The 27996-nt window shown below is 47.1% G+C and overlaps 1 protein-coding gene and 3 non-coding genes across 4 annotated transcripts; 2 read left to right on the plus strand and 2 right to left on the minus strand.

Moving 5' to 3' along the window:
* Positions 1–501: 501 nt before the first annotated feature.
* On the minus strand, positions 502–27996 carry ARMH1 (armadillo like helical domain containing 1). Its single transcript, XM_038414373.2, has 12 exons — positions 27857–27996; positions 19876–20094; positions 19135–19203; positions 16642–16808; positions 15520–15716; positions 13703–13787; positions 7336–7458; positions 5633–5705; positions 4385–4514; positions 3549–3626; positions 1457–1574; positions 502–1109 (listed from the first exon to the last, which is right to left on the minus strand). The coding sequence occupies exons 2-12, from the start codon at positions 20079–20081 to the stop codon at positions 1090–1092; spliced, it is 1266 nt and encodes a 421-aa protein (XP_038270301.1). The 5' UTR covers positions 20082–20094; positions 27857–27996; the 3' UTR covers positions 502–1089.
* Positions 2389–2552, plus strand: LOC119860833. The gene has a single exon (XR_005294653.1). It is a non-coding gene; the product is annotated as a U1 spliceosomal RNA (small nuclear RNA).
* Positions 8589–8699, plus strand: LOC119860844. Its single transcript, XR_005294660.1, has one exon. It is a non-coding gene; the product is annotated as a U5 spliceosomal RNA (small nuclear RNA).
* LOC119860842 lies at positions 9778–9893 on the minus strand. Its single transcript, XR_005294658.1, has one exon. It is a non-coding gene; the product is annotated as a U5 spliceosomal RNA (small nuclear RNA).

The following is a 27996-nucleotide window of genomic DNA, read 5'->3' on the forward strand; positions in this document are numbered from 1 at the left end:
TGGTAAGCCTGACTTCCATACCAGGCAAACTGGTTGAAACTACAGTAAGACAAAATTGTCAGATGGATGAACATAAGTTGTTGGGGAAGAGTAACATGGTTTTAGTAAAGGGAAATCATGCCTCACCAATCTACTAGAATTCTTTGAGGGGGTTAATAAGCATGTGGACAAAGGGGATCCAGTGGATAAAATGCACTTAGATTTTCAGAAAGCCTTTGATAAGGTCCCTCACCAAAGGCTCTTAAGCAAGTAAGCTGTCATGGGATAAGAAGGAAGATTCTCTCCTGGATTGATAACTGGCTAAAAGGTTGGAAACAAAGAGTAGGAATAAATGGTCCATTTTCAGAATGGAGAGAGGTAAACAGTGGTATCCCCCAGGGGCCCAATCTCATTCAACATATTCATAAATGATCTGGAAAAAGAGGTAAAGTGAGATGGCAACATTTGCAGATGATACAAAACTACTCAAGATAGTTAAGTCCCAGGCAGACTGCAAATAGTTACAAAAGGATCTCACAAAACTGGCAACTGTCTTAAACTCAGCAAAAAGACATAAATTTCAAAAGGAAACTGGAAAACAATTTGACACTGATCCTGGGCAGGTGGCCTGGGGGGCAGGGACACTGGGCAGGGGGCTGCTTGGCTCCATGCCCAGGGCAGGTGGCGGGTCCTCCACAGCTCCCTACAACTGCCCACCCAGCTCTTACTGTGGTCGGGCTGCATCTCCAAGCTGCCCCCGGCGGGTTGGGGAGAGCCATGCTGGGAGCTGCAGCAGACCCTCCACCTGCCTTCGGTGGAGGGCCCAAGCAGCCCCTGGTCTAGTGTCCCTGTCCCCCAGTTACCCTGCCCGGGGCAGGTGGTGGATCTGTGCTGTGGTTCCTCACAGCTGCCTGCCCAGCTCTTACCATCAGAGCCCTGCACGGATACAAAATTTGAATCTGCATCCGCTCTGCTATCTGCAGAAATGGTCCACGGATGTAAAGCAGATACCTGCAGATTTGCAGGGCTCTAGAGAGGGGCACGGCCCAGGAGGAAGCAGTGGGGGAGGGAGGCAGGACAGAGGAGCTGACCTCATTCTGTTTGACGTTTTCATTCTGTGCTTCCTTCCTCTGTAAGAACAAAGGAGAACCATGAATCACAGAGGGGCAGTGATGCCAAGGAGCTCTGGCTGCCCGTGGTGTTAATGCTTGGCAGGTTTGTGTGGGGAACCCTCCAGCATCCAGACCCTTACGTGGGACAACAGCACCTCAGCTCCTTGCAGGAGACCTGGGATTGACCCCCTGCTCTGGCCTCTTGCTCCCTGGACTGCCCCACACCCATCCGAGGCTCTATTCTCCTCTCCCTTACACTGGGGTATCCCCACTGACTTAGAAGGGCTGACTTTTGATTTACACCTCTGTACATGAGAAGAATTGGTCCCTGGTATCTGAGTCAGCCTTTTCATGACCCTACACACCTTCCATGTGTGGCATCCCTTCTGGGCTTGATAAACTTCCTGGGATGTTCACTTTATTCGATGTCAGAATATCAATCTGTACTGCATCCATGTTCATGTACAAGGTCTTGGCATCTCCCTAGGAGAACCAGCAAAAAAGGAAGGAGGTTAGCAGCTTACAGGGACTTGGAGTCATCAAGGGCACAAGAAGGGCCAGCTAGAGAAGGAGGAAGGTTCCTGACAAGTCCCCTCAACTGGGCAGTCTTGGAAATGACAAGCCATTGGGAGTCCTGGCAACGTTTCCTTTTGCCGGTCTCCACACATCATTGCACTGAGCATAGCCCTCAGCCCGGGGGCTGGTTGCTGTGACTGATTCCTGAGCAGAGAAACCAAGCTTTAAAATGTTCTCAGTGAAAGGACTGGGATGTGTTTGATAGTCTTAGCACTCCCCGGTAAATGACTACTGCTCTCAATGTTCCTTCTAATTTTTACATCCATGTGAGGAATGAATTTTATGTGCATCAATATGGAGATGTGTGGTGGGGGTGGAGCCGAGGGGTTCGGAGTGTAGGAGGGGGTTCAGGGCTGGAGCAGAGGGTGGAGGTGCAGGGGGGTGAGGGCTCTGGCTCAGGGTATGAGCTCTGGGGTGGGGCCAGGCATGAGGGGTTTGGGGTGCAGGATGCCACGGGGCTGCGGTGGGGAGAGAGGACTCCACCCAGCCCTCTTGCTGCAGCAGCCCGGGGCTGGGGGAGAGATGTCTTTCCCCAACCGTGGCAGCTCCATGGCCGGGGCGCCTCTCCCCACTATGCATCTGTGTGGCCACACGGCTGCACACCTTGGAGGGAACTTAGCTCTCCACTGCTGCAAGGCAGAGGCTGTCCACATTACAACAGCTTAAGGGCTAATTCCCTGGTGAGTGGTTGGATGTCAGGGCAGGCCCACTAATCAGGATGTAACCTGTGTTGCAGGGAAGATACCATGATCACGAAGGTGGTTTTCCCAGGGTGAGGCTTATCCATTGCACTGCGGGTGTGCTGACCCCTGCAATTCCCCCAAATGCGGGAAACTCGACTGTATAATTTGTGGTAGTGGGGGACTGCGTTCGCTCTCTCCCCTGACACTCGGTCAAGCAAAGGAAGACGAAGCTCAACAGCCATGCACGAGAGGTACAGAGCAGTCCCAGACTCTCTTCTCTCCATACCCTCCTGAGGATGGGCCAGGGCTTTGAGCACTGTGCAAGCAAACTTATAGAGCCAGACACCCAGATGGGGTAAGTCGGCACAGCCCTATTGAAGTCAACGGAACCAGCTGTCTCTGCTTACACCAGCTGAGTTTGCCATCTAACACTTCCCCTAAAAGGGAACTGGGAAAGTCTTATTAGGCCCCCTTGAGTCCAGCATGGCCTAGGATTGTTGCCTGCAGGACATTTCCTGTGGCTTTGTCCTGCTCAGGTTTAAAAGGCCCATATGATGGAGCTTCCATTGATTTACATAGAGTTCAGTCCTGAGTTACCTCCAGGCAGGAGAGCTCAGACTGAATGCATCCGATGAGGTGAGCTGTAGCTCACGAAAGCTTATGATCAAATAAATTTGTTAGTCTCTAAGGTGCCACAAGTCCTCCTTTTCTTTTTGCAGATTCAGACAGAGACTCATGCCTATCTCCTCATTCTGAGACACTGCTAGCCCTGCATGTCTCACCACTTTTCCAACATCACCATGCAAATGTGAGTCCACACATGTCCCTCAGTGTTACTCCATTTACACTAAAGACAGTTCCCAAGTCAGAAAAGAACCATCCGCTCTCCCCAGACTTCAGAACTCACGCCCCGCTCTGATTTGCACCAATTGTCCCACCTCGTTAGTACATGTGGATAGTGCAAGTGCACACTGATATACACTGCATGGAGTGAAGTCTTTGGGGGTGTTGGGCCTAAACCAAATAAATCATTTAACTGAGAACATTGTGATCTGACCCCAGTGGTTTCTGGAGTCTATCAGGAACTGGAGCTCCACTGCGGTTTTAGAGGAATGAAACCCAGTCCCCATTATCCCTGTAAAATGGACCCATGTTCCATACCAGTAACAAGCCCCGGCAGTTAGAGAAGCCCATTTACCATAAAAAGCTGGAACAGAGTCTCTCCTGTTGCCTTCCTCACATGTTCCTCCACAATGGGAAATGTCCGGACAAAATACTGCAACAAAACACTCCCAATAAGTGCAAAAGGAGGGATGGGGGGTGGTGTCTGGCTACATTGAAAAGCAGCACCCTCACAGGATGTTAAAGTCTCCAGTTCAGTGCTCCTTCCCACCTGGGATTTATCCTTCCATTGCTCCCATTCTGCTGTTCACTTTGAGTGCCAACGCTGCTGGAGGACAGGGTTAAATAGATGGAGAAAGGGTTGGTACTCCACCCAAGCCCAACCATATTGCTAGGTATGAGGGGTTTGGGGTATTTCAGCTACTGTGATTGGCAGGGGTATAGTTAGATGTCGCACCACTGGGCTTTAGAGCAAACATCCCCTGTGGGCCGGAATGGAGGACCCTAACTCCGGATTTCTCTAGGTTGCTGGCTTTGGGTTGGGTTTGAAGCATGGCCTTTATGTTGAATTTCCTGATTTTGTATTATTCAAAACTGCAACCCCTTCCATGACGGTTTCTTCTCATTTAGTTACTGCCCTTAACGCCACCTCAGTGAAGGTTTTTTGTCTGGGAATCATGACTGTTAAGCAGAAGGAGAAGTGGGGTTGGGAAGGGATAAGCTCATCCTCAAGCACTAACAGCAGAGGGGACACAGAAACTGTGGGTACGTTGCTGTTTCATCAATGCCCTTTTTTTTCCAGCTTTGCCTCAGTGTGAATGATCCCCTTTATCTGAATAACTCCCACTGCTCAGGAGCTTAGGGGGAGGAAACCACATTAAAATACACATTGCCCCACACAGAGATACTCGCCTCTAGAGTGATGCTGGCCTGTCTCTGGGAGGTGGTATGATCCTGGTTCCCCATAGCACACATAAGGCCATGCACCACTCCCAGCTGGATCATCTCTTCGGCCAGTTTTGTTGAGTCCTTGGCTAGAATGCTGCAAGAAAATCAACACAGTCAGGCTTCAAGACTCTTTTGCATGGGAGAAGAATCCCACAACAACAGAAGCTTTCTGGGAATGAAATGAAAGAGCCACAGCTAGTAATTTGGAGGGACAGATTCTAGTCCTGTTGCCTTAGGTGTGCTGCTGATCCAAGTGCAAAGTGATGCCTCCATCTTTCCATGTTCACTAGCAAATGATAACACCAATGAACAAGGATGGATGCTACTCTTAAACTGAACAGGGAGCCCATGGCTACATGTGAACAATTTAATATCTATGTTAGGAGATCTACATTTCTTTAACGATTGACAACAAAAACACCTGATTTACATATTAAATCCTAGCAAATCCACCATGTTACCCCATAGAATCCAGGTGGAAGAGTAAATTATATTATTTTATTATTGAGCACATCACTGGAGAAAGCAACATGGCTGGTGTTTTGTGTAGTCTTCTGGTTTTCAAGGGAGAAATTTGGCATAGGACCATCTTGTGGACTCTGCAGATATCAAACAGGACGTGAGCTACAGAGAAGCATGGAGACAGCCAGAGTTTAGGGATTCACTGGGTCAGACACTGAATTTGGTTCCATCCACTCTGCTGTTGATGTAAAATTGTTAAGTAGACGCATTTCACTACAAGAGACTTTCTGCTTCCTTGAGAATACAACGGGCTCTGTACTGTTACGTAGCATGGTTTGGTCCAGGTATGTGGCAAGGTGCTAACACTGTCTCTCTCTCTATGCTGGCCTGGAAACGGAGGGAACATTCTGACTCTATATTAATGGCCAGAGTAAAGGTTGATATTATATTTCTTCACCTATAATAAAAGCTTTAAATAATTTCAGGTGGTGTTAGTAACGGGAGGATCTAGATATTGGTATCGAAGCAGAAGTGCTTCTCTCTAAGCTCCTGAGCACTGTTGTGAATGGATGAAAGTTCCCGAAGTCTATATGGAGGAGTTACAGAGCCACAGGGATATACTCAGACAGCAATGGCAGAGGGCTAAAGATTCCCTATGAAGTATAACGACTGGCCTCTTCTCCATAAAGGAAGCAACTTCTCTAAATCCTGTATAAATCTCCCTTTGTATTTTGCTCTGAATTTTCTTACCCGATGGCTTTTGCTGCAGCAGCTTGCTGTATATACACCGACAAGCGCTCAGGAAGATGGAGTGTGGCTGGGTCTGAATGGGGGAACATTAGACAGGATGAAAACTACGGCTAGAGCCATACTTCTGCCACAAAGCTTTAGTAATAACCTGGGGAATTAGACCAGTAGCACCTGAAGAAAAGAGGATTTGTGAGATTAGAGCAACATCCCTAAGGGAATCTACCTACAAATGTACTGTAGCTCAGGGCTTCACAATGAGCTCTAACTGCTCAGCGACTGTGCCAGGCTCATGTAGCAACTCAAACAGTCTGGGATGTTACAGTCTGTTACACTGAGACAGGATGTGGGTCAGAAACCAAGATTTCCCTGACTCTTGAAAAGGTGCCCTGGGATCTTTAATTTCCTCTGGCCACATGCAGAAGGGAACTGAGTTTAAGATCTCTTCTGAAAGACAGCGCCATACCCCCTGCTCTTCATTAATTTGGCTGCATTAACTGAACAAATCCACACAATTCACAATTCCAAATCAAAATTCCTATTCCTGCTCCGAGGGCTCCAACAAGCTGGATGTTTGCTGTTGCCAGGCAGTTCCCATTACCCAAAACAGACAAAGCTGAACTCTGCAACTCGCCAGAGGGTCACTGGAGAACAGGACTCAGGAGCCTGCATCAGAGGAAGCTCTGACAGTGACAGCCACCTGCGGAGGTATACGTCTGTACAGCTGCAATGGGGACGGGAGCAGCGGATATGAAGGCATGGAGAGTGCAGTGCCAGCCTCCACTGCCATGGGGCCCTGCCTGCCATCTTCTCTCACCTTGTTGCAGAAAAGGGGAAGGGAAAAGAGAGGGCAGCCGCAATCCCAGGAAGGACACCCCACTTCCTGAGACTACACCAACCTACCCATGGAGCTCAGCTGCCCTGATGAAGTGGGGAGGAGAAAGGAGGGAGATTCCCTTCTACCTTGGCCTATTGCAAGGCAGAGCTTAAGGGACACATGGTTTCTAGGTCCTGCTAGGAAGGGGATGGGGGCGCCTAGCCCCTTGCTATGTTTCCTGTGGCAGTGGGCATCAGCTTCCCAGCAGGACCCAGCACCAGCCAGTTGTTCCCCCCCACTCCATAGCCTTCCGTTGCAGGTGACCTCACTGCTCTCTGGAAAGGGGGTCCAGGCTGCAAGAGGAGCACACAGGGCCCACTGCAATGGGTACCATGCCCACTAGGAAGAAACTTCTGCATCTCCACTTCTGAATAGCCGACACCATCTCAAATCAGCCAGGAGGTTGGCTGCAGCATCTGACCTCTGCCAAGGTAGCGCAGGGATGGATTAGTGAGGGCCGGTTACACCAGTGGTTCTCAAACTTTTGTACTGGTGACCCCTTTCACACAGCAAGCCGCTGAGTACAACCCCCCTTATAAATTAAAAACACTTTTTTTTATATTTAACACTGTTATAAATGCTGGAGGTGAAGCGGGGTTTGGGCTGGAGGCTGACAGCTCGTGACCCCCCAGGTAATAACCTCGTGACCCCCTGAGGGATCAAGCCCCCCAGTTTGCAAACCCCTGGGTTACACGCAAGGAGACTAAAGTACCAAAGTTGCCCATCAGTGGCTGGTGAATTACCTGAGCAAGCAGAGAAAGAGTAACCCACTTTGCAGCATTCTGCAGCCTCCAAGCAGACATGAAGGGAAACTGTTGTGACCTCTTACCTTCCAGTGCTTTGCCTTTCACTTGAGCAGTCTCTTTCCCCGGTGTTATAAGTAATTCAACCAGACCCTTCAGCAGCACTGGCCGGACTTCATAGGCCATGAGATCCTTTATCAGCTGAATGGCTAGAGACAAGGAAAGAGGCCAAAGTGCCACCTCGGTGCGCTAACAAGGCTGCATAGCAATCCCAGCAGCAGGTGAGACGTCAGAGACAATGGTTTGAACGCTGGCTCCTGAAAGAGCTGCATTTTCCTTCTGCCGTGTTTAAAGTAAACCTCCTTGACTAGGGTTGGACTCTGCGCTGTTCCCTTCTGGAAGTTGCTTGGAAACAGAACAGGAGGCCAAGATATGCTCTGTGCATCTGAGGGCGGAACCATGTTCTCCAGGGCTCGTAGATCCCAGGTGACATTATTACCCCATGGGCTGGCCAGCAAGTGTATGTGGATGGCAAAGAGTCCAGCCAAAACATGGCTGGCTTTCTATTAAGGCATGGACCTCTGTATTGCATGGAACTCTCTGGGACATAGTGGGAGGGTGCCGGGGTACTGGACATGTGAGGGTTACATTAACTTTACACATGTGCACCACTGAGAGCAGCGCTGGCCCACTGCAGGCTCCAGGTGGAAGGGGCAGGAGCAGCCCCTTTGCTGGAGCAGCTTCCCCACACACCTTTCAGGAGTTTCAGTCTGGGAATGTTGGAAATTTGGAAAGTGCTGGCACGCAGATGCAATGGCTCCTGCTGGGAACTCCCAGACCCTCCACCTGCAGGGGGCAGAATCAGGACTCCAGAGCACTTCAGAGAGTCATCAAGCTCCAGGATTAGTGCAAACATGAAACCTTTACCCACTTATGTAGTAAAGATGCAGGCACCACACTCAATGCCCCCCTCAGCTTGCAGCCACCTGCTCTGATGCCTCCAACAGCCAGGCAGCAGAGCCAACCATCCCCAGGGCAGCTGCCAAGAGGCCAGAAGCAGCTCCCCACCAGCACTTCTCAGCTCAGCTCATAGCAGAAGGGAGAAGCTGGAGCTGGTCTGGGAGCAGGGCTCTGGGAGCACCAGTTCATTTGCATACCCATGATGCATTGCACATTGAAAAGCCTTTCTTTGAGTATTTCAATGTCTGTGGAAAGACATGCCAATTTCTGTTCAACTTCCTTTGTGAGGATTGGCCTGCACAGAACACAGAGCTCAAAAATGAAAAGATTCGTGACAACCCACAGTTCCCCTCCAAAAGTCATCCTACTTTTATATTTAGGATTTTTTTCTCCTCAGAGGGAATAAATCTTTTGCATTTTACTAAAAATTTCTGTGGCAATAAGCTTTTCTGAGTTTACATGCAATTTTTTAAATTGTTCTGTGAATAAGTCTAATTTTTGTGGAAAAAGTAGATACCATTTTTATTTGATGTCTATAAAATAATTCATAAAAGCTATGAGTCAAATGCTTTGCTTTCATAAGCCATTGAAAGTTTAAGTGAAATTGTTTTTTCTATGGAGGAAGAAAAAACCTAATTCTTTAGAAGCTGCATAAATCCCCATCCTGTGTCCTTGCACCCCCTGTCCACATGTGTCCCTCTACCCCCATTCAGACACCCACTCCCCTCATCCCCATGTGGCCCTGCACCCTCTCCCCCTGTCCCTTTGTGGCTCTGTACCCTCTTCCCCTATCCCCCTGTGTCTCTGTGCCCCCACCCAGCCATTCCCCTGTCCCTATGTATCCCTGTCTCCCCTCCCCGTCCTCATGTGTGTCTGTGCCTCCACCCGGCCAGTCCTCTGTTCCTGTGTAGCTCTGCACCCCCTCCCCATCACCATGTGGCCCTGCACCTCCTTCCCCCCATGACCCTATGCCTCCAGCCCCATTCAGCCCCTGTCCCAATCTGTCTTCCCCCACTAGCCCTTATAAACTCATCTGACTCCCCCAGCACCCCAGACAGACGCTGTCTGTCTCCCCATAGCCCCTGTCTCCTGACCTGGCCTGACAGGTGCTGTGAAGAAGTCAGGCTTTCTCTTAGCTGGCTGGGAGCTGCTGCTTTGCTCCATCACCACAGCATCCTCTGGTGGGCAAAAGGCAGAACTGCAGCAACATTTTGGCAGAAGCTTTTTTCTGAGCAAAAAGTTTTAAAATATGTGGGGCTCATTAATTATGTATGCACGCAGTAGCGCAGAATTCCCCCAGGAATAAAAGAGAATTGGAGTAACTCTGGGCCTTCACAAAGTTGCTCCACTAGGCAAGTAGATAAGCTGTTGCTTAAAAAGAACCTCACTAATATATTGAACTTTAAATGTATTTTACACAGTTGAATCTGTTCAATACAAAAAGCAAGTATTTTCCCCTCCAAAAAAAAAACCTCATAAAGAAGAACATTTTTAAAATAAAAATATAAATTTCTTTGTATGTAACACAAACAATTAATTCCTTTCCTGCTTTTTTCACAACATCAAGTAGCTTCATTGACTTGAAGCCTCAAAAAATTGGATAAAAACTCATAAATATTCCTTTCCACGGAAATCTTTAGTAAAAAGTGAAAGATTTATACAATCTGAAGAGAAACCAAAGCATACCTTCCGCTCTGCAGAAGTGCTGCCAGGGCAAGAGCATCACTTTATTACATCACTGTGATTATACTGATGGATGGCTAAAACCCCTTGTGATGTTGCACTCCATATGCTTTATAGAAATATGCTTATGAATATGACATAACTAGAATATGCTTTACGCTAAATACTCCTTGTATGGTGATATTAGAAAGCTTGTACTCTACTGGTTAGTCTCTAAGGTGCCACAAGTACTCCTTTTCTTTTTGCAAATACAGACTAACAGGGCTGCTACTTTGAAACTTGTACTCTATTGCACTCTATTGTGTTCACACTATTTGTTTGTATGTGTGATGTTATTAGTGTAATATAATATCTCATTGAAAGGTGACAGGGCCAGAAAGAGTTAAGTTTCAGAGTAGCAGCCATGTTAGTCTGTATTCGCAAAAAGAAAAGTACTTGTGGCACCTGAAGTGAGCTGTAGCTCACGAAAGCTTATGCTCTAATAAATTTGTTAGTCTCTAAGGTGCCACAAGTACTCCTTTTCTTTTTGAGAAAGAGTTAATTAACTCAGAGACTGACCTGACCCATGGCCAAACTTTAGAGACTGGTTCGGAAGATATGTAAATGAACAGAGCTTTGAAATGCAAGCCTGCATTGTTGGAGATAGAAGAGAGCTGATGAAGTGAGCTGTAGCTCACGAAAGCTTATGCTCAGATAAATTTGTTAGTCTCTAAGGTGCCACAAGTACTCCTTTTCTTTTTTTTAGAAGAGTAGATGTTTGTTTAGGTCTTGTGATGTAAGCAAACATATCTTGTCTATTGCTATAGCTTTGGTTCAAAGATCAAAAAAGGAATATTAACATTTAGGAAGACACTTGACTAAAATAGTATTATTGTCTATATGTCTCTTTGAAGGTTGTGGTAACCTGTATCTGAACTGTTTAATGGATAAATTACCTTGTGCTAATTGCCATGATGTTTGGGAGAAGGAAAGTTAAGCCTATTGTTTTCTTAGGCCAAAAGGCTGCTGGAAATGTATAAAAATCTTGAGACACGACCCTTCTTCATCTCAGATCTGCTTTTGATTTCAAGAAGGGGAAATCCTAAACCATAAGGATTGAGATCCCCAGTCACTGACTAGAGTCACCCTGAATATGGACATTGGACTATAACCTATGGACTATTTCTAAAAGGACTTTTGGCAACTACAAGCTCATCTCTGCTAGGTATTTGAACCTCAAGAATTGAATTCAAGTCTCTGTGTATATTGATCTTTTAACCCATACTCTCTCTCTTTTCTTTTTTAATAAATTTTAGTTTAGTTAATAAGAATTGACTATAAGCGTGTATTTGGGGTAATAAGATCTAAGTATTATTTGACCTGGATCTGGGGCTTGGTCCTTTGGGGTCAGGAGAACCTTTTCTTTTATATGATGAAATAAGATTTTCAGAATTTATCACCATATGTTTGACATGTGTGTCTGGATGGAGGCCTGAGGCTGGGTACTTTAAGGGAACTGCGTTGTTTGGACGTCTGAGTACCCAGGGAGGTGCTGTAGAAGCTGTTTTGGGCTGGCTGGGTAAATCTAAGTATTGGAATATCCACTAGCATTTGGAGTTTGTCTGCCCTGTCATGTTTGCAGTGCACCCTGATTGAGGGACCTCAGCGGGCTCCCACAGGCAGCATGGATTATTTCTGTGTCTGGAGTTAGGAGAGTAAGATATGAATGTGCATCACTGAAGTAAACATATTAAGTGGAAGCCATTAAGAATGCTTCAGAATCAGTGACCTGTCATTGGCTCTGTTTACTTGCAAACCTGCCTGTGTACGGTGGGCCAGCCCGGGAAGGATGGAGGCTGGGGTCTCACAGGACATGTGACTATGTCATATGGTACTGGAATCCATCTTAAATCTGGTATTTTTCCATTTAGAAGGAGGGTTGGGGACCCAGGAAGATTCCCGCCTGGTGCCAAAGCTATAAAAGGGGGTTGAACAGGACGCCAGGGGCCAGTCATGAGAAAGCCTCTGCTTACCACCTAAGATGTTGGCTGGAACTAACAAAAACTGTACCAGGGGAAAGGATGGGGCCCAGACAAGGGGAGTCTAGTCTGTGAAAAAAGCTTATTGGAACATCTCTGAGGGTGAGAGATTACCTGTAATCAGTTTCTTAATGTATTAGGCTTAGACTTGTGTGTTTTTGCTTTATTTTGCTTGGTGACTTACTTTGTTCTGTCTGTTATTACTTGAAACCACTTAAATCCTACTTTTTATATTTAATAAAATTGCTTTTGTTTATTAGTAAACCCAGAGTAAGTGATTCATAACTGGGGGAGCAAACAGCTGTGCATATCTCTCTATCAGTGTCATAGAGGGTGGACAATTCATGAGTTTAACCTTACAAACTTTATACAGAGTAAAATGGACTTATTTGGGGTTTGGATCCAATTGGGAACTGGGTGTCTGGATGCTGGAGATAGGTAACCTGCTGAGCAGTTTTCCCTTAAAGTCTGCAGCTTTGGGGGCGTGGTCCAGACCCCAGGTCTGGGTTGCAGCAGGCATGCATGTCTGGCTCAACAAGGCAGGGTTCTGGAGTCCCAAGCTGGCAGGGAAAACGGGCTCAGAGGTAATTTCAGCACATCAGGTGACAGTCCCAAGGGGGTCTCTGTGACCAAACCCGTCACATACCTGTTTCTACAGCCTATTGCTCTGGCCCAATTAAACTGCGAGTTTGCTCCTCGGAACCAGGGTCTCTGGGAGGAAACCCAGCCCATGGACCAGGGAGCTGGGATGCGGGGTCACGATGTGCAATGCATTCTGGGCATGCAAACGAGCATCCCAGGTAGATCTGAGAGCACAGGGGAGCCCCGGCCTCCGAGCTGCGGCTGCAGCCCCAGGAACGCGGCTCTAGGTAGGGCGGCGGCTCCTGGGGTCTCCGCAGCTGCTCTGGGCACAGCCCCGCGCACTAGTTACCTGGGGGCACCTGGGGCCACACAGGAGATGCCCCCGGGCTGGGAGCCTGCGGGTGCCGGGCTCTGCGCCTCGGGTGGAGCAGATGGGCTCGGGGCGCTGGTCGCTCCTGTTTGCCTGCAGGAAAGGGCCAGTGAAAGGGCTGGTGAGCTGGGGGGGAGGGGAGGCTGGATCGGCCTTTGCCTGGAGCCTGCAGGGGATTCTGCCCCACCCCCTGTGGTCAGTACAGCCCACCCGGGGGCAGCAGAGAGCGGGCGGTTTGTCCCCAGCCCTTGCCGTCCCTGGGCTCTGCTGCCAGGGCTGGGCTTTGCCAGCCTGCAGCCACCGCACAGCTCATTAACAATGCCCCGCTCCTGCTCCTGCAACCCAGTGACTGGAGACATCAGCCCTCCTTGGTAGGATGGGAAAAGCCAGAGACACACACAGCCTTTGCATGAGCAACACCCCCCGCCGGGCCCGGCATGGAGACTGGAGCTGGGAAGCGGTGTGCTGACAACACACAGCTGGGTTACAAACCACCCACCCCTCATCAGAGAGTAGCCCGGGGTGTGATCCGGTATTGCACCCAGCTGCTTGGTCTGTGCTGTAACGGGCACTCCGCCTCCAGGCATGGTGACTCGCCTGTCTTCCTTTCCAAAGGCGGAACCTGTTGCCAGATCAGTTAAATTCCTTAGAGCTCAGTGAGCAGCCGAAAGGCAAATACACCCAGCCCAGTGCTCACACTCTCAGCTTGAGCTGAGCTGCGGGGACACTGCGGCTGCTGCCTTGAAGTGACTCTTGACAGGCTCACTGAGAACCTCCCCAGAAATGACTCAAACGTCTGCTTTCCTCCTCAGCAGACAGAACAAGGGATGTGGTTCCTACCTTCATACTGAACTTCCAAGTGCATAGAGCTCAGCACACCCAACACAGCATCCACAATGCTGGGATGGGCTGCTCCCACGATCACCTGACAAGGAAAGGAACAAGCGGGTGTTATTCCTCACAGCTCTCCCCTCTGCAGCCCACTGAAATATTCACACGTGTTTGATCCTCAAGATACAGAGAACTGCACACAGCACTGTGCTCCGAGAGACTCAGGGAAATGGCCACTTGGGGCTGATTCTGCAACCATTACTCAGGTTAGTGAGCACTTATTTTTGAATAGGACTCCTCATGCAAGTGCTCAGCAGTGTAGTGGTGGTTTCCCAGTCTAGCCCTATGGTTCTCAGACTAAGGACTGCAGTTACTGGGGCCGCAAACTATTAATTTCCATTATTTAATATTTGTAATATGGCAGTACCCAGAGACTCCAATCAGGATCAGGGCCCCACTGCTCTGGGGCTAGACAAAGAGGTAGAAAAGTCCCCTGCCCCAAAGAGCTTACAGTGAAAGAAGAAAAGTGTTACACAAAGCGTGGAGAAAAGGGAGACAAAATCTCTTAAAAATCCCCATAAAATCCTTTCCTCCTCTCAGGACTCCTCAAACCTGAGCATGAGGTTCATTGATTTTCAGCTAACTGAGGCATTAGAATAGCTTTGAGATTTTAATAGTGCTCTGTCTGGGAGCCTCTCTCTCATGTGGTATGTAACAGGAGAGATAAAAACATACATTTTATGTTCAAAGGTCAAGGATCCGTGGTCCTGCAGATTTGGGGAGGGGGTGGCAACCCCCCTCTTCCTTGATGACAAGGGACTGAAATTTCAAATGGGAGATTGTCAGAATTAAATTCAAGAGCATCAGACTGCATCAGAGCTGCTACCTACCTCACCGCTTAGCTCTATCTTAGTCTGGGTAATTAACATATAGCTAAAATGTTTTATGTAAGTGCATATTTCCAGGCCAGGGAGAATTTAAGAAGGGTCAGAAGACCAGAACCCCATTCCTTAAATTTAAAAAAAATCACAACCAAAGTGCAGGATTGAAAACAGTAGCACTAAAGGCCATATAGTTAATCCTGTATCCCATTCCCTTTGAAGTTTCCCAGAGTAAGGGCAGGACAAGTCTTTAGAGGCATGTCCTCTCCTACAGCTGAGGTCATATATTTTCATACTAGGCTTTCACAATAAGTAACAGACTGGAGGAGAAGGGGTATTATAAAATATCTTCCATACTCAATTTATTTAAAAGCAGCGTATTAGATCCTGATGGAGCAGGGACCATGTAGACAAAAGTAGCAGCCTTTATACACTCAGCACTTACACACACACAGCCTTGGAATTTAGCATCTGTGTTACTGAGAGGGAAAAGTCTAAGGGGAGAATTGTTCATGATTTCATTATCCAAATCAGACAGAAAACAGCTCTGTGCACCTCATTCCTTTTCAGTGTGTTCTCAGAGCTCAGACTCAGGAACTGATGGGGAACTTAAAGAGCAAACACTGTGCTGATGACATGCACAAAAGGATCCTTGCTTCAGAATTCTCTTATTCAGTATTACCTCAACAAGGAATTTTCAAATTGGGTTGGCTTATCCACACAGGGTATGCAGCCTTAGACATGTTAGGACACATCGGCTGAGTATATACTGGGTGTGCTTGTGGATGCAATAAGCTCTTCTCTGGGCTCCTTAATAAGGCAAGAGCTGTAGCAGGATTTCCACTCACCTTTAGCCTCCAGATTATGATAGATTCATTATGAAACAGAGTGTTCTGATAAAACTAAAGAATGAGCTAAAGTTTGATTACATCCCGTTTTGCTTACCTGCACAGTCCTGAGTGTCTGCAGAGACAGCTGTTGGGCTTTGGGGGATGTGCATGGCAGCAAAGCAATCAGGCCTTTGTATACCTGGTTCTGATACTTGGGATTGCCATGGCCTAAAGAGTCCAACAGAATTTGCACTTGTTCTTGAGTCTCTTCTGACTTGGAATTGGCCAAAAACTCAGCTATTGATCGCACACCTGTGTATAAGAAGAAGATGTACTGAGTTGCGTGGTTGGAAAGCCCAAGTGGTTACACATCTGAGGTTAGATAGAAACTTGGAAATTTTATTAAAATCCAGAAAGAATCAAAAACACTGTCCCATTTTAATCACTGCTGCTGGAGAGGTAGAGATGGGGAGTAATCTTCATTATTGAGAGTTTATCAGTAGCTATTATACTGATTTTAAAATATAATAGGCCAAATTCTCAGCTGGTATAGAAGGGCAAAATGCTGCTGAAGTCAATTGAACGACGTGCATTTAAACCAATAAAGAATCTGGCCCCATGAGGTAAATGGTGCATACAGAGTATCACTTTACTGATTCCATCCCACTCATCTCACTGCTGAGGAAGTTGTTCAAACCTTGAGCATCTGTCACTGATTTTAGTGGTGGGTTCCCTTTTACAATGGGAAAAGTACTTATTTTTTTCCAATCTTCAAAAACATCTGAAGAGATCTAGCTTTTTCTTTTCAGAAAAATTCCTGATTTCTCAATAGATACCAATCATAGAAAATTTTAGCTCCAAGAGGGAAAGTTTGGAGAGGTAGCAGTGGGTGAACACAGCAGGTTATAATGGAAACTCTTTTGCAACCTTAGCCATAGCAGTTGCAACCAGCATGACTGCTGTAATACATCAAAGGAAAAATACTGTACAAAAAGTAGGCTCATTAAAAACAAGAAGGGGGATGAAATGTAACCACTCAGCAATGGCTGAGACTCTGAACTCCTTTCAACAAGAAAAAAAATAAAATAATCTTCCATCACTAGGACTCTCGTAGAGTGAAAGGAACAGGTTCAGTTCTGTAAGGAGCCCTTGACTTTGGAGGTGAGAGAGTACAGACTCGCCTAAATGGATGCAAGCCCATTCCTTTGATAAAGAATGCGGATGGCACGGCACTTACCATAACTTTCACAAATGAGCTCCTTATACTTCCTGCCAGCGTTTGCTACGAGTTGGAGTAGCTTTATTGACTCCCTTTTGTCCTCTTCCTTCAGTTGGTTCAGCCCTAGTATTTCCAGGAGAGTCAGGACACCTCCAACCTCCAGAAATTCAATAAGATACTTGTGGCTACAGAGATGACAGAAGAAGGTGGATAAGGAATTGGTTAAAGGGGAGACTGCAACAGGTCCTACTGAAAGGCGAACTGTCAGGTTGGAGGGAGGTTACCAGTGGAGTTCCTCAGGGATCGGTTTTGGGACCAATCTTATTTAATCTTTTTGTTACTGACCTTGGCACAAAAAGTGGGAGTGTGCTAATAAAGTTTGCAGATGATACAAAGCTGGGAGGTATTGCCAATTCAGAGAAGGATCGGGATATTATACAGGAGGATCCGGATGACCTTGTAAACTGGAGTAATAGTAATAGGATGAAATTTAATTGTGAGAAGTGTAAGGTTATGCATTTAGGGATTAATAACAAGAATTTTAGTTATAAGTTGGGGACGCATCAATTAGAAGTAACGGAAGAGGAGAAGGACCTTGGAGTATTGGTTGATCATAGGATGACTATGAGCTGCCAATGTGATATGGCTGTGAAAAAAGCTAATGCGGTTTTGGGATGCATCAGGAGAGGCATTTCCGGTAGGGATAAGGAGGTTTTAGTACCATTATACAAGGCACTGGTGAGACCTCACCTAGAATACTGTGTGCAGTTCTGGTCTCCCATGTTTAAAAAGGATGAATTCAAACTGGAGCAGGTACAGAGAAGGGCTACTAGGATGATCCGAGGAATGGAAAACTTGTCTTATGAAAGGAGACTTAAGGAGCTGGGCTTGTTTAGCCTAACTAAAAGAAGGTTGAGGGGAGATATGATTGCTCTCTATAAATATATCAGAGGGATAAATATAGGAGAGGGAGAGGAATTATTTAAGCTCAGCACCAATGTGGACACAAGAACAAATGGGTATAAACTGGCCACCAGGAAGTTTAGACTTGAAATCAGACGAAGGTTTTTAACCATCAGAGGAGTGAAGTTTTGGAATAACCTTCCAAGGGAAGCAGTGGGGGCAAAAGATCTATCTGGTTTTAAGATTCTACTTGATAAGTTTATGGAGGAGATGGTATGATGGGATAATGGGATTTTGGTAAGTAATTGATCTTTAAATATTCAGGGTAAATAGGCCAAATCCCCTGAGATGGGATATTAGATGGATGGGATCTGATTTACTATAGAAAACTCTTTCCTGGGTATCTGGCTGGTGAATCTTGCCCATGTGCTCAGGGTTTGGCTGATTGCCATGTTTGGGGTCGGGAGGGAGTTTTCCTCCAGGGCAGATTGGAGAGGCCCTGGAGGTTTTTTTGCCTTCCTTTGTAGCATGGGGCATGGTTGACTGGAGGGAGGCTTCTCTGCTCCCTCGAAGTTTTGAACCATGATTTGAGGACTTCAATAGCTCAGACATGGGTGAGGTTTTTCATAGGAGTGGGTGGGTGAGATTCTGTGGCCTGCGCTGTGCAGGAGGTCGGACTAGATGATCAGAGTGGTCCCTTCTGACCTTAGTATCTATGAATCTATGAATCTATGACAGGAACAAAGCAGAAAATATAACACCTGGAACAAAATTTTCCTTCCTCAGATCTCCATATTACTGGGAACCTTCTTCCTACTTCCTTGCCTCTGTTTGTATCTAAGCTCCCGGACAGAGACGACAGGTACCAGAAGCTTGACTTGGAACCCAAATGTGAATGTCCCACATTGCAGTATGAAGTGTTCCCAATAAGCTACCAGGTGAGATATTTACCTCTGAGTGTCCACATTTGGATACTGACCTACATGCACAGAGAACTTGGGTCTCCATACACAGGGTGCTCACTGGATCCCTAACTAGTGTGTTAGCAATCAGACCACTCCTGGGAAACGAGGGACTCATTGAGCAATTGCATAGCATGGGCAACATCATAAAATATTTACAGTATTCTTGGGAAGCACAAAGAGTCCTGGCTTTGCCCAGCCTTGTGTGAAGTAATATATGCAGCACCTCCCACCTGCCCATGACTGATTTATCTATTTCTACAGAGCGCTCATCACCATGATATCTGACCTCTCCAAACTGGGCTCTTATGTCCAGGGGACACAATTCAAATCAGGTCCAATTGCACAACCTACTAAGAGTATGTGTGGGAGTCTCCAGGCATGAAGGAGGCTCACAGACTGTGGGAATCCAGAGACCTGCAGAGGAGATAGGAGAGGCTTGCCCAGTTATGGGTACAAGCTGACAGCAGGGTGCTCAAAAGCACAGATCATGGACAGTTGCCTCTGTTACCCTTTCCCAGACCACCCTTGTTGTAAAATATTAAGACTGGTCCCTCACCTCACAATCCTCACCCTGGACTGGCACAACTCTGGGATGTTAAAGCTGCCCAAACAATTCTCGTTGAAGTGACATAGTAATACTCACCTACTTGCAGCTGACAAAAAGATGCCAATGGACTTTAGCTGCTGATCTAGGTATATTCCATACATGTAGCTGTTTGACAATGTTAAGGAGCAACTACTGAGACAATTTTTCACATTAAACCTGGTCACTGCATCTCGTCTGGCTGGTAGCTTGGTGGCAATGTGTGGCATTACACCGGGGGAACCTGTCTTTGGGAAAGAGCTAGGATGACCAGATGTCCTGATTTTATAGGGACAGCCTCGATTTTTGGGTCTTTTTCACACATAGGCACCTATTACCCCCCACCTCCTGTCCCGATTTTTGACACTTGCTCTCTGGTCAGCCTAGAAAGGGCACAGGCCTTAATTTTCCGGGGCAGCTGGGTTGCAAACCACTAAGGAGGCAGCATGCTCATTCCCAGAGTGGGTGTGAAGTGATTCCCTGCCTGCAACATTGCTGGGCTTGGCAGGGAGCTTACATTTTGTCCTCAACTAGAAAGATGGGATGTCTTGATGTAGGACCTGTGAGAGGGGAAGGAGAAAACAAGGAGAATCTTGCAGAACAACCCAATAATACCCTTGGTGTGGAACTTCCCTCAGATTCCAGCTTTTATGGACCGAGCTCTTCTCCCTGAACAACTGGACTCAGGTATTTCCACAGAGAGGGGCTACCTTAAATCATATTGGGGAAAAGAACATTTGGAAGAGAATCTTCCCCTCGATTGCCCCACCACCTCTTCTGGCATCCCAAAGAAGTAGATACGTCAGCCTCAGCCATGATGTTAGGCGGGTCAGAAACAAGCTGGCTCCCTGTGAGAATTCCAGCTCCAACTCTGGTCCTGTCTTTCCTTGATTTGTTTTAATGAAATTGCCCAGAATGTGGCTACGAGCAGCTTTGCTAGCATTGTCCCATTCCTGCAAGAAACCCATCAGTCTGCTGATGGCTGCCTGCTCCTTTGTGGAAGTCATGATCAATACTGTCCTATAGGAGAGAGAGAGAGAGAGAGCGTTTATAGAAACCCTTAAAGATAAATGTAGGCTGTAGGAATGAGTAACACCAGCCCTAATTATACTTTCTCCTTGTCTAATGCTTTCCAGCTAAAGATCATAAAGCATTTGACAAACATTGATTAATGTAATCTTATCTTCCTTTATTCCCATTGTTATCTTCATTTTACATCTGGAGAAACTGAGGCATGAAGAAATTAACTGATTTACCCAAGGCCACATGTAAATCTGGGGCAGAGCTGGGATTAGAATCCAGATCTCCTGAGTGAGCCACAAGATCATCTCCACAAGAGCAGTCTCCCTCCCAGATATGAATAAAGCACTTTAACGTTGCAAATTTTCTTAATCTCAGATTCTTGCTAGCTTCCCAGGATGAATATTTGATCACATGACAGGCCCTGCCAGAGGGTAAGTAGGATGAAATAAGAGCAGAGATGCACAGGACCTTGACGATGAAAGGGTGGATTTGAGAAGCTTTTCCATTTTGAACCTTTTTGTCTTAGGTCATGTCTTATTATTATTTAATTTCCCTTCAAGTGCAGAGAGCTTTCAATGGCACATTTTAAAATAAACTCAGGGAGAGAGAAATTAAATAATAATTCAAGGAATAGGGCAGCTACAGAAAACCCCAACTGACTTTGTGACTGTCAATACAGTGATCCCCATTTTGCCGAATTTCTTTGGCATATTTGGACACTCTCTGTCGCCCCCTTCCCCCAAAAAATTTACATATTTTCTGGTGTGATTAGTTCTGGTAAAAAGTGCAGATTGACAGCTCTGGAAGATAAAGATGGTTTAATCACATCGGTCCCAATCTTGCAAACACACATACTTAACTTTAAACTTGTGAGTAGTCCCAATGTGGGGCTTAAAGTTAAGCAAGTGCATGGGTGTTTGTAGAATCGGAGCCATAGGAGGTACAACACAGGCAGAAATACTGCAAGCTTCTCTCCACACAGCCCTGTCAACACGCTTCATCTGTGTGGATGACAGAGAGTTCAGTCCTTGCCTCTTTCAATTCTAGGCCCCTCTGCTGAGATTGAGGCCTTGTCTACGTGAGAAAGCTGCAATGGTTTAATGTAAGGTGTAATTTAAAAGCAAATTAGTTAAACCAATACAAACCCCTGTCTGGACACTTATTTCAGGGCTTCTCTCAGTTTAGTTTAAATCTATTAGGTCTGTTTGGGTTCATGCCTATTTCCTATCTGTAAAGTGCCTAGCACTTTTCTACTAGGAACTTGACTGAGATTCCAAATCCATTTCACAAAAGGCACCAGATGGCTGCCTAATGGTCACTTTCCATCTCTACTGCCTGGGTAGGATTGAAACCAATGACCTAAAGGTGAAATGCTCTGTTGTTAAGTGTATTAAAAAAATTAAAAATTAAAAAAACAACCACCCTAGAAAGTTGGATAAAGAAACAATTCTGCTGGGTTAAGAGGAGTTGGCATTTCATTAGGGAATTAACAGTCTGTGGTTTGTAGGAGTCTGTGTCCTTGGCAGAGTGTATTCAGGATCTCCTTTGAGGGAGGACAAGGTTTAAAATAAATCAGTTTTCCCAAAATAGTTGTGATTGGAAGTGTTATTAGCCATAACAAATGTTAGTGCTGATGGGAGACTGGCCTGTTAGGAGCCCTTTGTCGAAAGTCATATTTCACAGTCTCATGAGCTTTTTCCAGTGATTTATGGAATATTTGTGAAACATTATGTGCAAGGCTCATGACTGATACTGAGAGAACAACTAGTGTGTTGAGGCAATGAGTATTTCACAGAGACTGTTTGCATGAAATTTACAGTCCCATAAAGAGCTCCTATGTCCTCTACAGAAATCTAGTTAAAAGAACTTAACAGTCTGAAGCATCCCAAAATTGATTCTAAATTAACATTTCCATATTTATGTTTGAGATGCTGATGGTGTGCTCTTATCCTGCTTTTATTAGGAAGCAGCAATAATCCTCACTGTTCAGAAACACCATCACCAGCTTCTGGACAGGAGGATTTGAGGAATAAAGGGTGCTTTCCTATTATCCAGCTGGGGAGAAGAGTTGGTCTGAAAATGATCACACAGTACAACTAACTGAGGATATAATGGTACCAGACTGACTGTTATAATAATATTATGCACCTATATGGTGCTCTTCATCCAAAGATCTCCAAGTGCTCTATAAATAGGGGTAAGTATTCTTATTATCCTCATTTTACAGATACAGAAACAAATTCAAAAAGAGGGGGAAAAACTTGCCTCAAGCTCACACAGTAACTCAGTGGCAGAGTCAGAACAGAACCACGTCTCCTCACTCCAAATTGGCCGTTCCAGCTACTCAATGAGCTGCCTCACTCATCTCGCTAGATCAGATAAGTTTAGAGGATTGGACACCAAGTCAGTACTTTGTTGGAAGGACTCTAAGGAAAACCCAGGTGATTTAGGAACTGTTGTTGGTTATTCACTAGGTAGCACTTTTTCTTTTGAATCACTTCTGAATCAAGGAGTAAAAGTTAAGGGCCTAGGAGCACTGTGCTGCCAGAGGTGCCAGCCTCACCTGTGAGTGGCACCTTGAGTTTAGGAGGTGCAGCCCTGGATGAGTTGGGAGATGGGAAGGAAAAGGTGGTTTTAAGATATCTTTGCATTCACCAGATTCCAAGCCTTGCCCAGCTCCTGGCACAAGTTAGAGCCTGCTTGGCCCATCCACTTTTCGCCATGGTCCCCACCCCTGCTTGTCCTCTTTCCCCCAAGACTCTGCCACCCGGCTAGGCCGGCAGCTGGAGCCTGGCCCCAGTAGCCCAGGCAGCTGTGGAGAGCCGTGGATCCTCCAGCTGCCCAGGGTAGTGGGGCTTGCCCAAGAATTGCCCCTGGCCCATGGTCCCACTCCCCAGGCCCTCCACCCAGGGCAGGTGGAGGGTCCGCGGCTCCCCACAGCTGTCTGGGCAACTCTTACCATGGCGCAGCTCCAAGGCCCTGCCCTCAGGCTGGAGCTGGGTCGGAGTAAGAGCCACGCAGGCAGCTTTGGGGAGCTGCAGACCCACCACCTGCCCTGGGTGGCAGGCCAAAGAGGTGGGGACACAGGCCAGGGTCTGCTCTTGGGACCCCCCGACCCTGGGTAGGTAGAGGGTCCCAGGCTCCCTGGCCCTGCTCCGGCTTAGCTGTGGATGGGGCTTTTGGGGGAAGAGATGGGACAGGGGTGGGATTTGACCCCTCCACTTTTGGGAAGGCTCTGCTGCCCCCCACCAAACCCACAATCCTCACTGATCCAGCAGGCCCCTTCCTTCCTCCCCTAAAGCTCTATGACCGTTGTTCCTTCTCCAGACCCCCTGCTCCAGCAGCCCCCTACTATTCTCTCTCCTTGGTCCCACTGACACCCCCAGCACCCTTTTGCCCCCAAAACTGGTACCTACTCTCCCTCTAACCCAGTTGGCCCCCAAATCCATAGGTGCTGACTTCCTGGGTGCTCTGGGCCTGGAGCACCCATGGGGAAAAATTGGTGAGTGGAGAGCTCCCTGCCCTGCCCCCCCACCCCAGCTCACCTCTGCTCCACCTCCTCCCCTGAGCGCACCGCATCCCCGCTTCTCCCCCTAGCTCCCAGTGCTTGGCACTGCAAAACAGCTGTTTTGCGGCATCAAGTGCTGGGAGGGAGGGGGGAGAAGGGGGAACGCAGCGTGCTCTGGGAAGAGGTGGGATGGGGCAGGGATTTGGGGAAGGGGTTGGAATGGGGGCAGGGCAGGGATGGAGTCGGGGCAGGGCTGGGGGCGAGCAGCCACCGGCACCTGGAAAAGTTGGTGCCTATGCCCAAATCCGTCTAATATTAGTCCCCTTGCTAGCTCTGTGAAACTCCATTTCCTCCAATGCTTACCCCACCTCAGCTGTGATGTCCCTACACCCTCTTCAATTCCCCCATGGCTCCCAATAGCTCTTTGAGGAAGGGGCTGTGTGAGATATACTGGTCATTTCCTTTAACCGTGGTTGTCTTCTGGGGGTGATTGGCTGGCTCTAGTACCATGCTCATTATTCCATGAAGCATTGTCTCTCTTCCAGTCCTAAAAGAATCTCTCTGCCTTACTCCTACACAGCCAGGGCAATAGCAAACTAAGCCAGCAGGTCTCCGGTTTACTGGAATGGTTTGGCAGGACTTCCTTCCCCAGTGAGGAAGATGTCCATGCACTGGGAGTCCGAGCATGGACAGAGTTGCCAGTCTCCCATCACCCTGTCTGCCATGCACCCAGCCCTCATCCCACCTTCTCTTGCTGCCACCCAGCGAGCCCCAGCTCCATCCATCCACCCCATCATCACCCATCCCCACCTTCCCCACCTACCACCCACTCCTATTGACTCAACCCATCCTCACCTCCCACACTCCATCCTGCCCGTATCCACCCCATCTATGAATAAAAATTCCATGTTTGAATAATAAGAGTATAGCAGTAGGGATGTATTACTGACCACTGACCGTGATGGTGATTGTGAAATGCTCAGGGAGATTAGATAGGGTATAAAAATTGAAAATTCACTAATAATGGGGGATTTCAACTATCCCCATATTGACTGGGTACATGTCACCTCAGGGTGGGATGTACAGTTAAAGTTTCTAGAGACCATTAATGACTGCTTCTGGAGCAGCTAGTTCTGGGACCCACAAGGGGAGAGGAAATTCTTGAGTTAGTCCTAAGTGGAGCACAGGATCTGGTCCAAGAGGTGAATACATCTAAACTGCTTAGTAATAGCGACCATAATGTAATTAAATTTAACATCCTTGTGGGGGGAAAATACCAAAGAAGCCCACCACAGTAGCATTCAGCTTCAGAAAAGTGTACTACATAAAAATGAGGAAGCTAGTTACACAGAAATGAAAAGCAACAGTCACAAGAGTGAAATGCTTGCAAGCTGCATCGAAACTTAAAAAAACCCCACCCCACCATAGAGGCTCAAATTAAATGTATAACCTACATTAAAAAAGTAGTGAGAGTATCAAAAATATACCAGCATGGCTAAACAACAGAGTAAAAGAGGCAGTTAGAGGCAAAAAGGCATCCTTTAAAAATCAGAAGTCAGATCCTACTGAGGAAAACAGAAAGGAGCCATTAACTCTGGCAAGTCAAGGTAAAAGTATAATGAGGCAGGCCAAAAAAGAATTTGAAGAGCAACTAGCAAAAGGCTCAAAAACTAACAGCAAACAATTTTTAAGTATATCAGAAGCAGGAAGCCTGCCAATCTGGGGATCATTGGACAATCAAGGTGCTAAAGGAGCTTTCAAGGAAGACAAGGCCATTGAAGAGAAGCTAAATGAATTATTTGCATCAGCTTTCACTGCAGAGGATGCGAGGGAGATTCCCAAACCTGACCCATTCTTTTTAGGTGACAAATCTGAGGAACTGTCATAGATTGAGGTGTCAATAGAGGAGATTCTGGAACAAATTGATAAATTCAACAGCGATAAGTCACCAGGACCAAATGGTATTCACCCAAGAGTTCTGAAGGAACTCAAATATGAAATTGCAGAACTACTAACTGTGGTTTGTAACGTATCATTTAAATCAGTCTCTGTACTAGATAACTGAAAGGTAGGTAATGTAATGCTGAGTTTTAAAAGGCTTCAGAGGCGATCCTGGCAATTACAGGCCAGTAAGCCTAACTTCAGTACCAGGCAAAGAGGTTGAAACTACAGTAAAGAATAGAATGATCAGAAACATAGATGAACACAATTTGTTGGGGAAGAGTCAACACTGCTTTTGTGAAGGGAAATCATGCCTTAACAATCTATTAGAATTATCCGAGAGGGTCAACAAACATGTGGACAAGGGTGATCCACTGGATATAGTGTACTTGGACTTTCAGAAAGCCTTTGACAAGCTCCCTCACCAAAGGCTTGCAAGCAAACTAAGCAGCCATTTGATAAAAAGGAAGGTTCTCTTGTGGGTCTGTAACTGGTTAAAAGACAGGAAACAATGGGTAAGAATAAATGGTCAGTTTTCAGAATGGAGAGATGTAAATAGCAGTGTCCCCCAGGGGTCTGTAATGGGACCAGTACTGTTCAACATATTCATAAATGATCTGGAAAAAGGGGTAAACAGTGAGGTGGCAAAATTTGCAGACAATATAAAATTACTCAGGAAAGTTAAATCCAAAGCAGACTGCAAGGAGTTATAAAGGGATTTCACAAAACTGGGTGACTGGACAACAAAACGGCAGATGAAATTCAATGTTGATAAAAGAAAAGTACTGCACATTGGAAAACATAATCCCAACTATACCTATAAAATGATGGGGTCTAAATTAGCTGTTACCACTCAAGAAAGAGATCATTGTGGATATTTCTCTGAAAACATCTGCTCAATGTGCACCAGCAGTCAAAAAAGCTAACAGAATGCTAGAAACCATTAGGAAAGGGATAGATCATAAGACAGTAAATATCATAATGGCACTATATACATCCACAGTACCCAACCCCACCTTGAAAATTGTGTGCAGTGCTAGTCGCCCCATCTCAAAAAAGATATATTAGAAAGGGAAAAGAGAAGAGCAACAAAATGATTAAGGGTACAGAACATTCTCCATACAGGACCCATTAAAAAGACGGGGATAGTTCAGCTTGGCAAAGAGACAAGGAAGGGAAGTTACGATAGAGGGCTACAAAATCATGATTTGTGTTGGGAAAATGAATAAGGACGTGTTATTTATCCTTTAACATAACACAAGAATCAGGGGTCACTCAATGAAATTAATAGGCAGCAGGTCTAAACACACACAAAAGGAATTACTTCTTCACACAACGCAGTCAACTTGTGGAACTCGTTGCAGGAGATGTTGTGATGGCCAAAACTGTAACTGGATTGAAACAAGAATTAGATAAATTCATGGAGGACAGGTCCATCAATGGTAATGAGCCAAGATAGTCCGGGATGCAACCCTATGCCCGGGGTGTCCCAAAGCCTCTGACTGCCAGAAGCTGGCCGTGGATGACAGTGGATGGATCACTTGATAACTGCCCTGTTCTGTTCATTCCCTCTGAAGCATCTGGCATTGGCCACCGTCAGGAGACAGGATACTGAGCTAGACGGATCATTGGTCTGACCCAGTATAGCAATTCTTATACTATATTCTTATGTATCGACCAACCCCCGCTACTCTCCCCCAATGCCTGCATCCACCCCATCCTTGCCCTACTCCATTCCATCCAGCCACTCCCACTCCTCCCTAGCAACCCTCAGCCCCCCATCTGCCTGCACCGACCCCCCCTGCCTACCACCCCCAGGCCCTTCCCTCCCTGCCTACCACCCCCAGCCCTTCCCCCTGCCTACCACCCCCAGCTCTTCCCTCCCTCCCTCCCTGCACCCCCCCAACTACCAACCCCAGCCCTTCCCTCCCTGCCTGCAACCCTCACCTACCACCCCCCAGCCCTTCCCTCTTGCCTACCACCCCCCAGCCCTTCCCTCCCTCCCTGCACCCCCCAACTACCACCCCCCAGTCCTTCCCTCCCTGCCTGCACCCCCCCTGCCTACCACCCCCCAGCCCTTCCCTCCCTGCCTGCACCCCCCCTGCCTTCCACCCCCAGCCCTTCCCCCCTGCCTACCACTCCCAGCCCTTCCCTCCCTCCCTCCCTCCCTGCACCCCCCACCTTCCCCCCGCCTACCACCCCCAGCCCTTCCCTCCCTCCCTGCCTGCACCCCCCACCCCCATCCTGGCTGCCCAGCTCTGGTGCCCCCCCCACCTTAAGGGGTGTCGATTGGACGCGACTTCCTCTCACCTCCCCGCCAGCTCTTCAGATTGATTGACATCACCGACGAACAAACCACAGGCCGTCCTCACTCAGCCTTCGACCAATGGATAGCCTCATTCCGATCCAGTGGGCGGGGCGCTGGAGACTGGTTGCTAGGAGCGCGGGTT

The sequence above is a fragment of the Dermochelys coriacea genome, chromosome 8 (assembly GCF_009764565.3).
Source record: "Dermochelys coriacea isolate rDerCor1 chromosome 8, rDerCor1.pri.v4, whole genome shotgun sequence".
Lineage (NCBI taxonomy): Eukaryota > Metazoa > Chordata > Testudines > Dermochelyidae > Dermochelys > Dermochelys coriacea.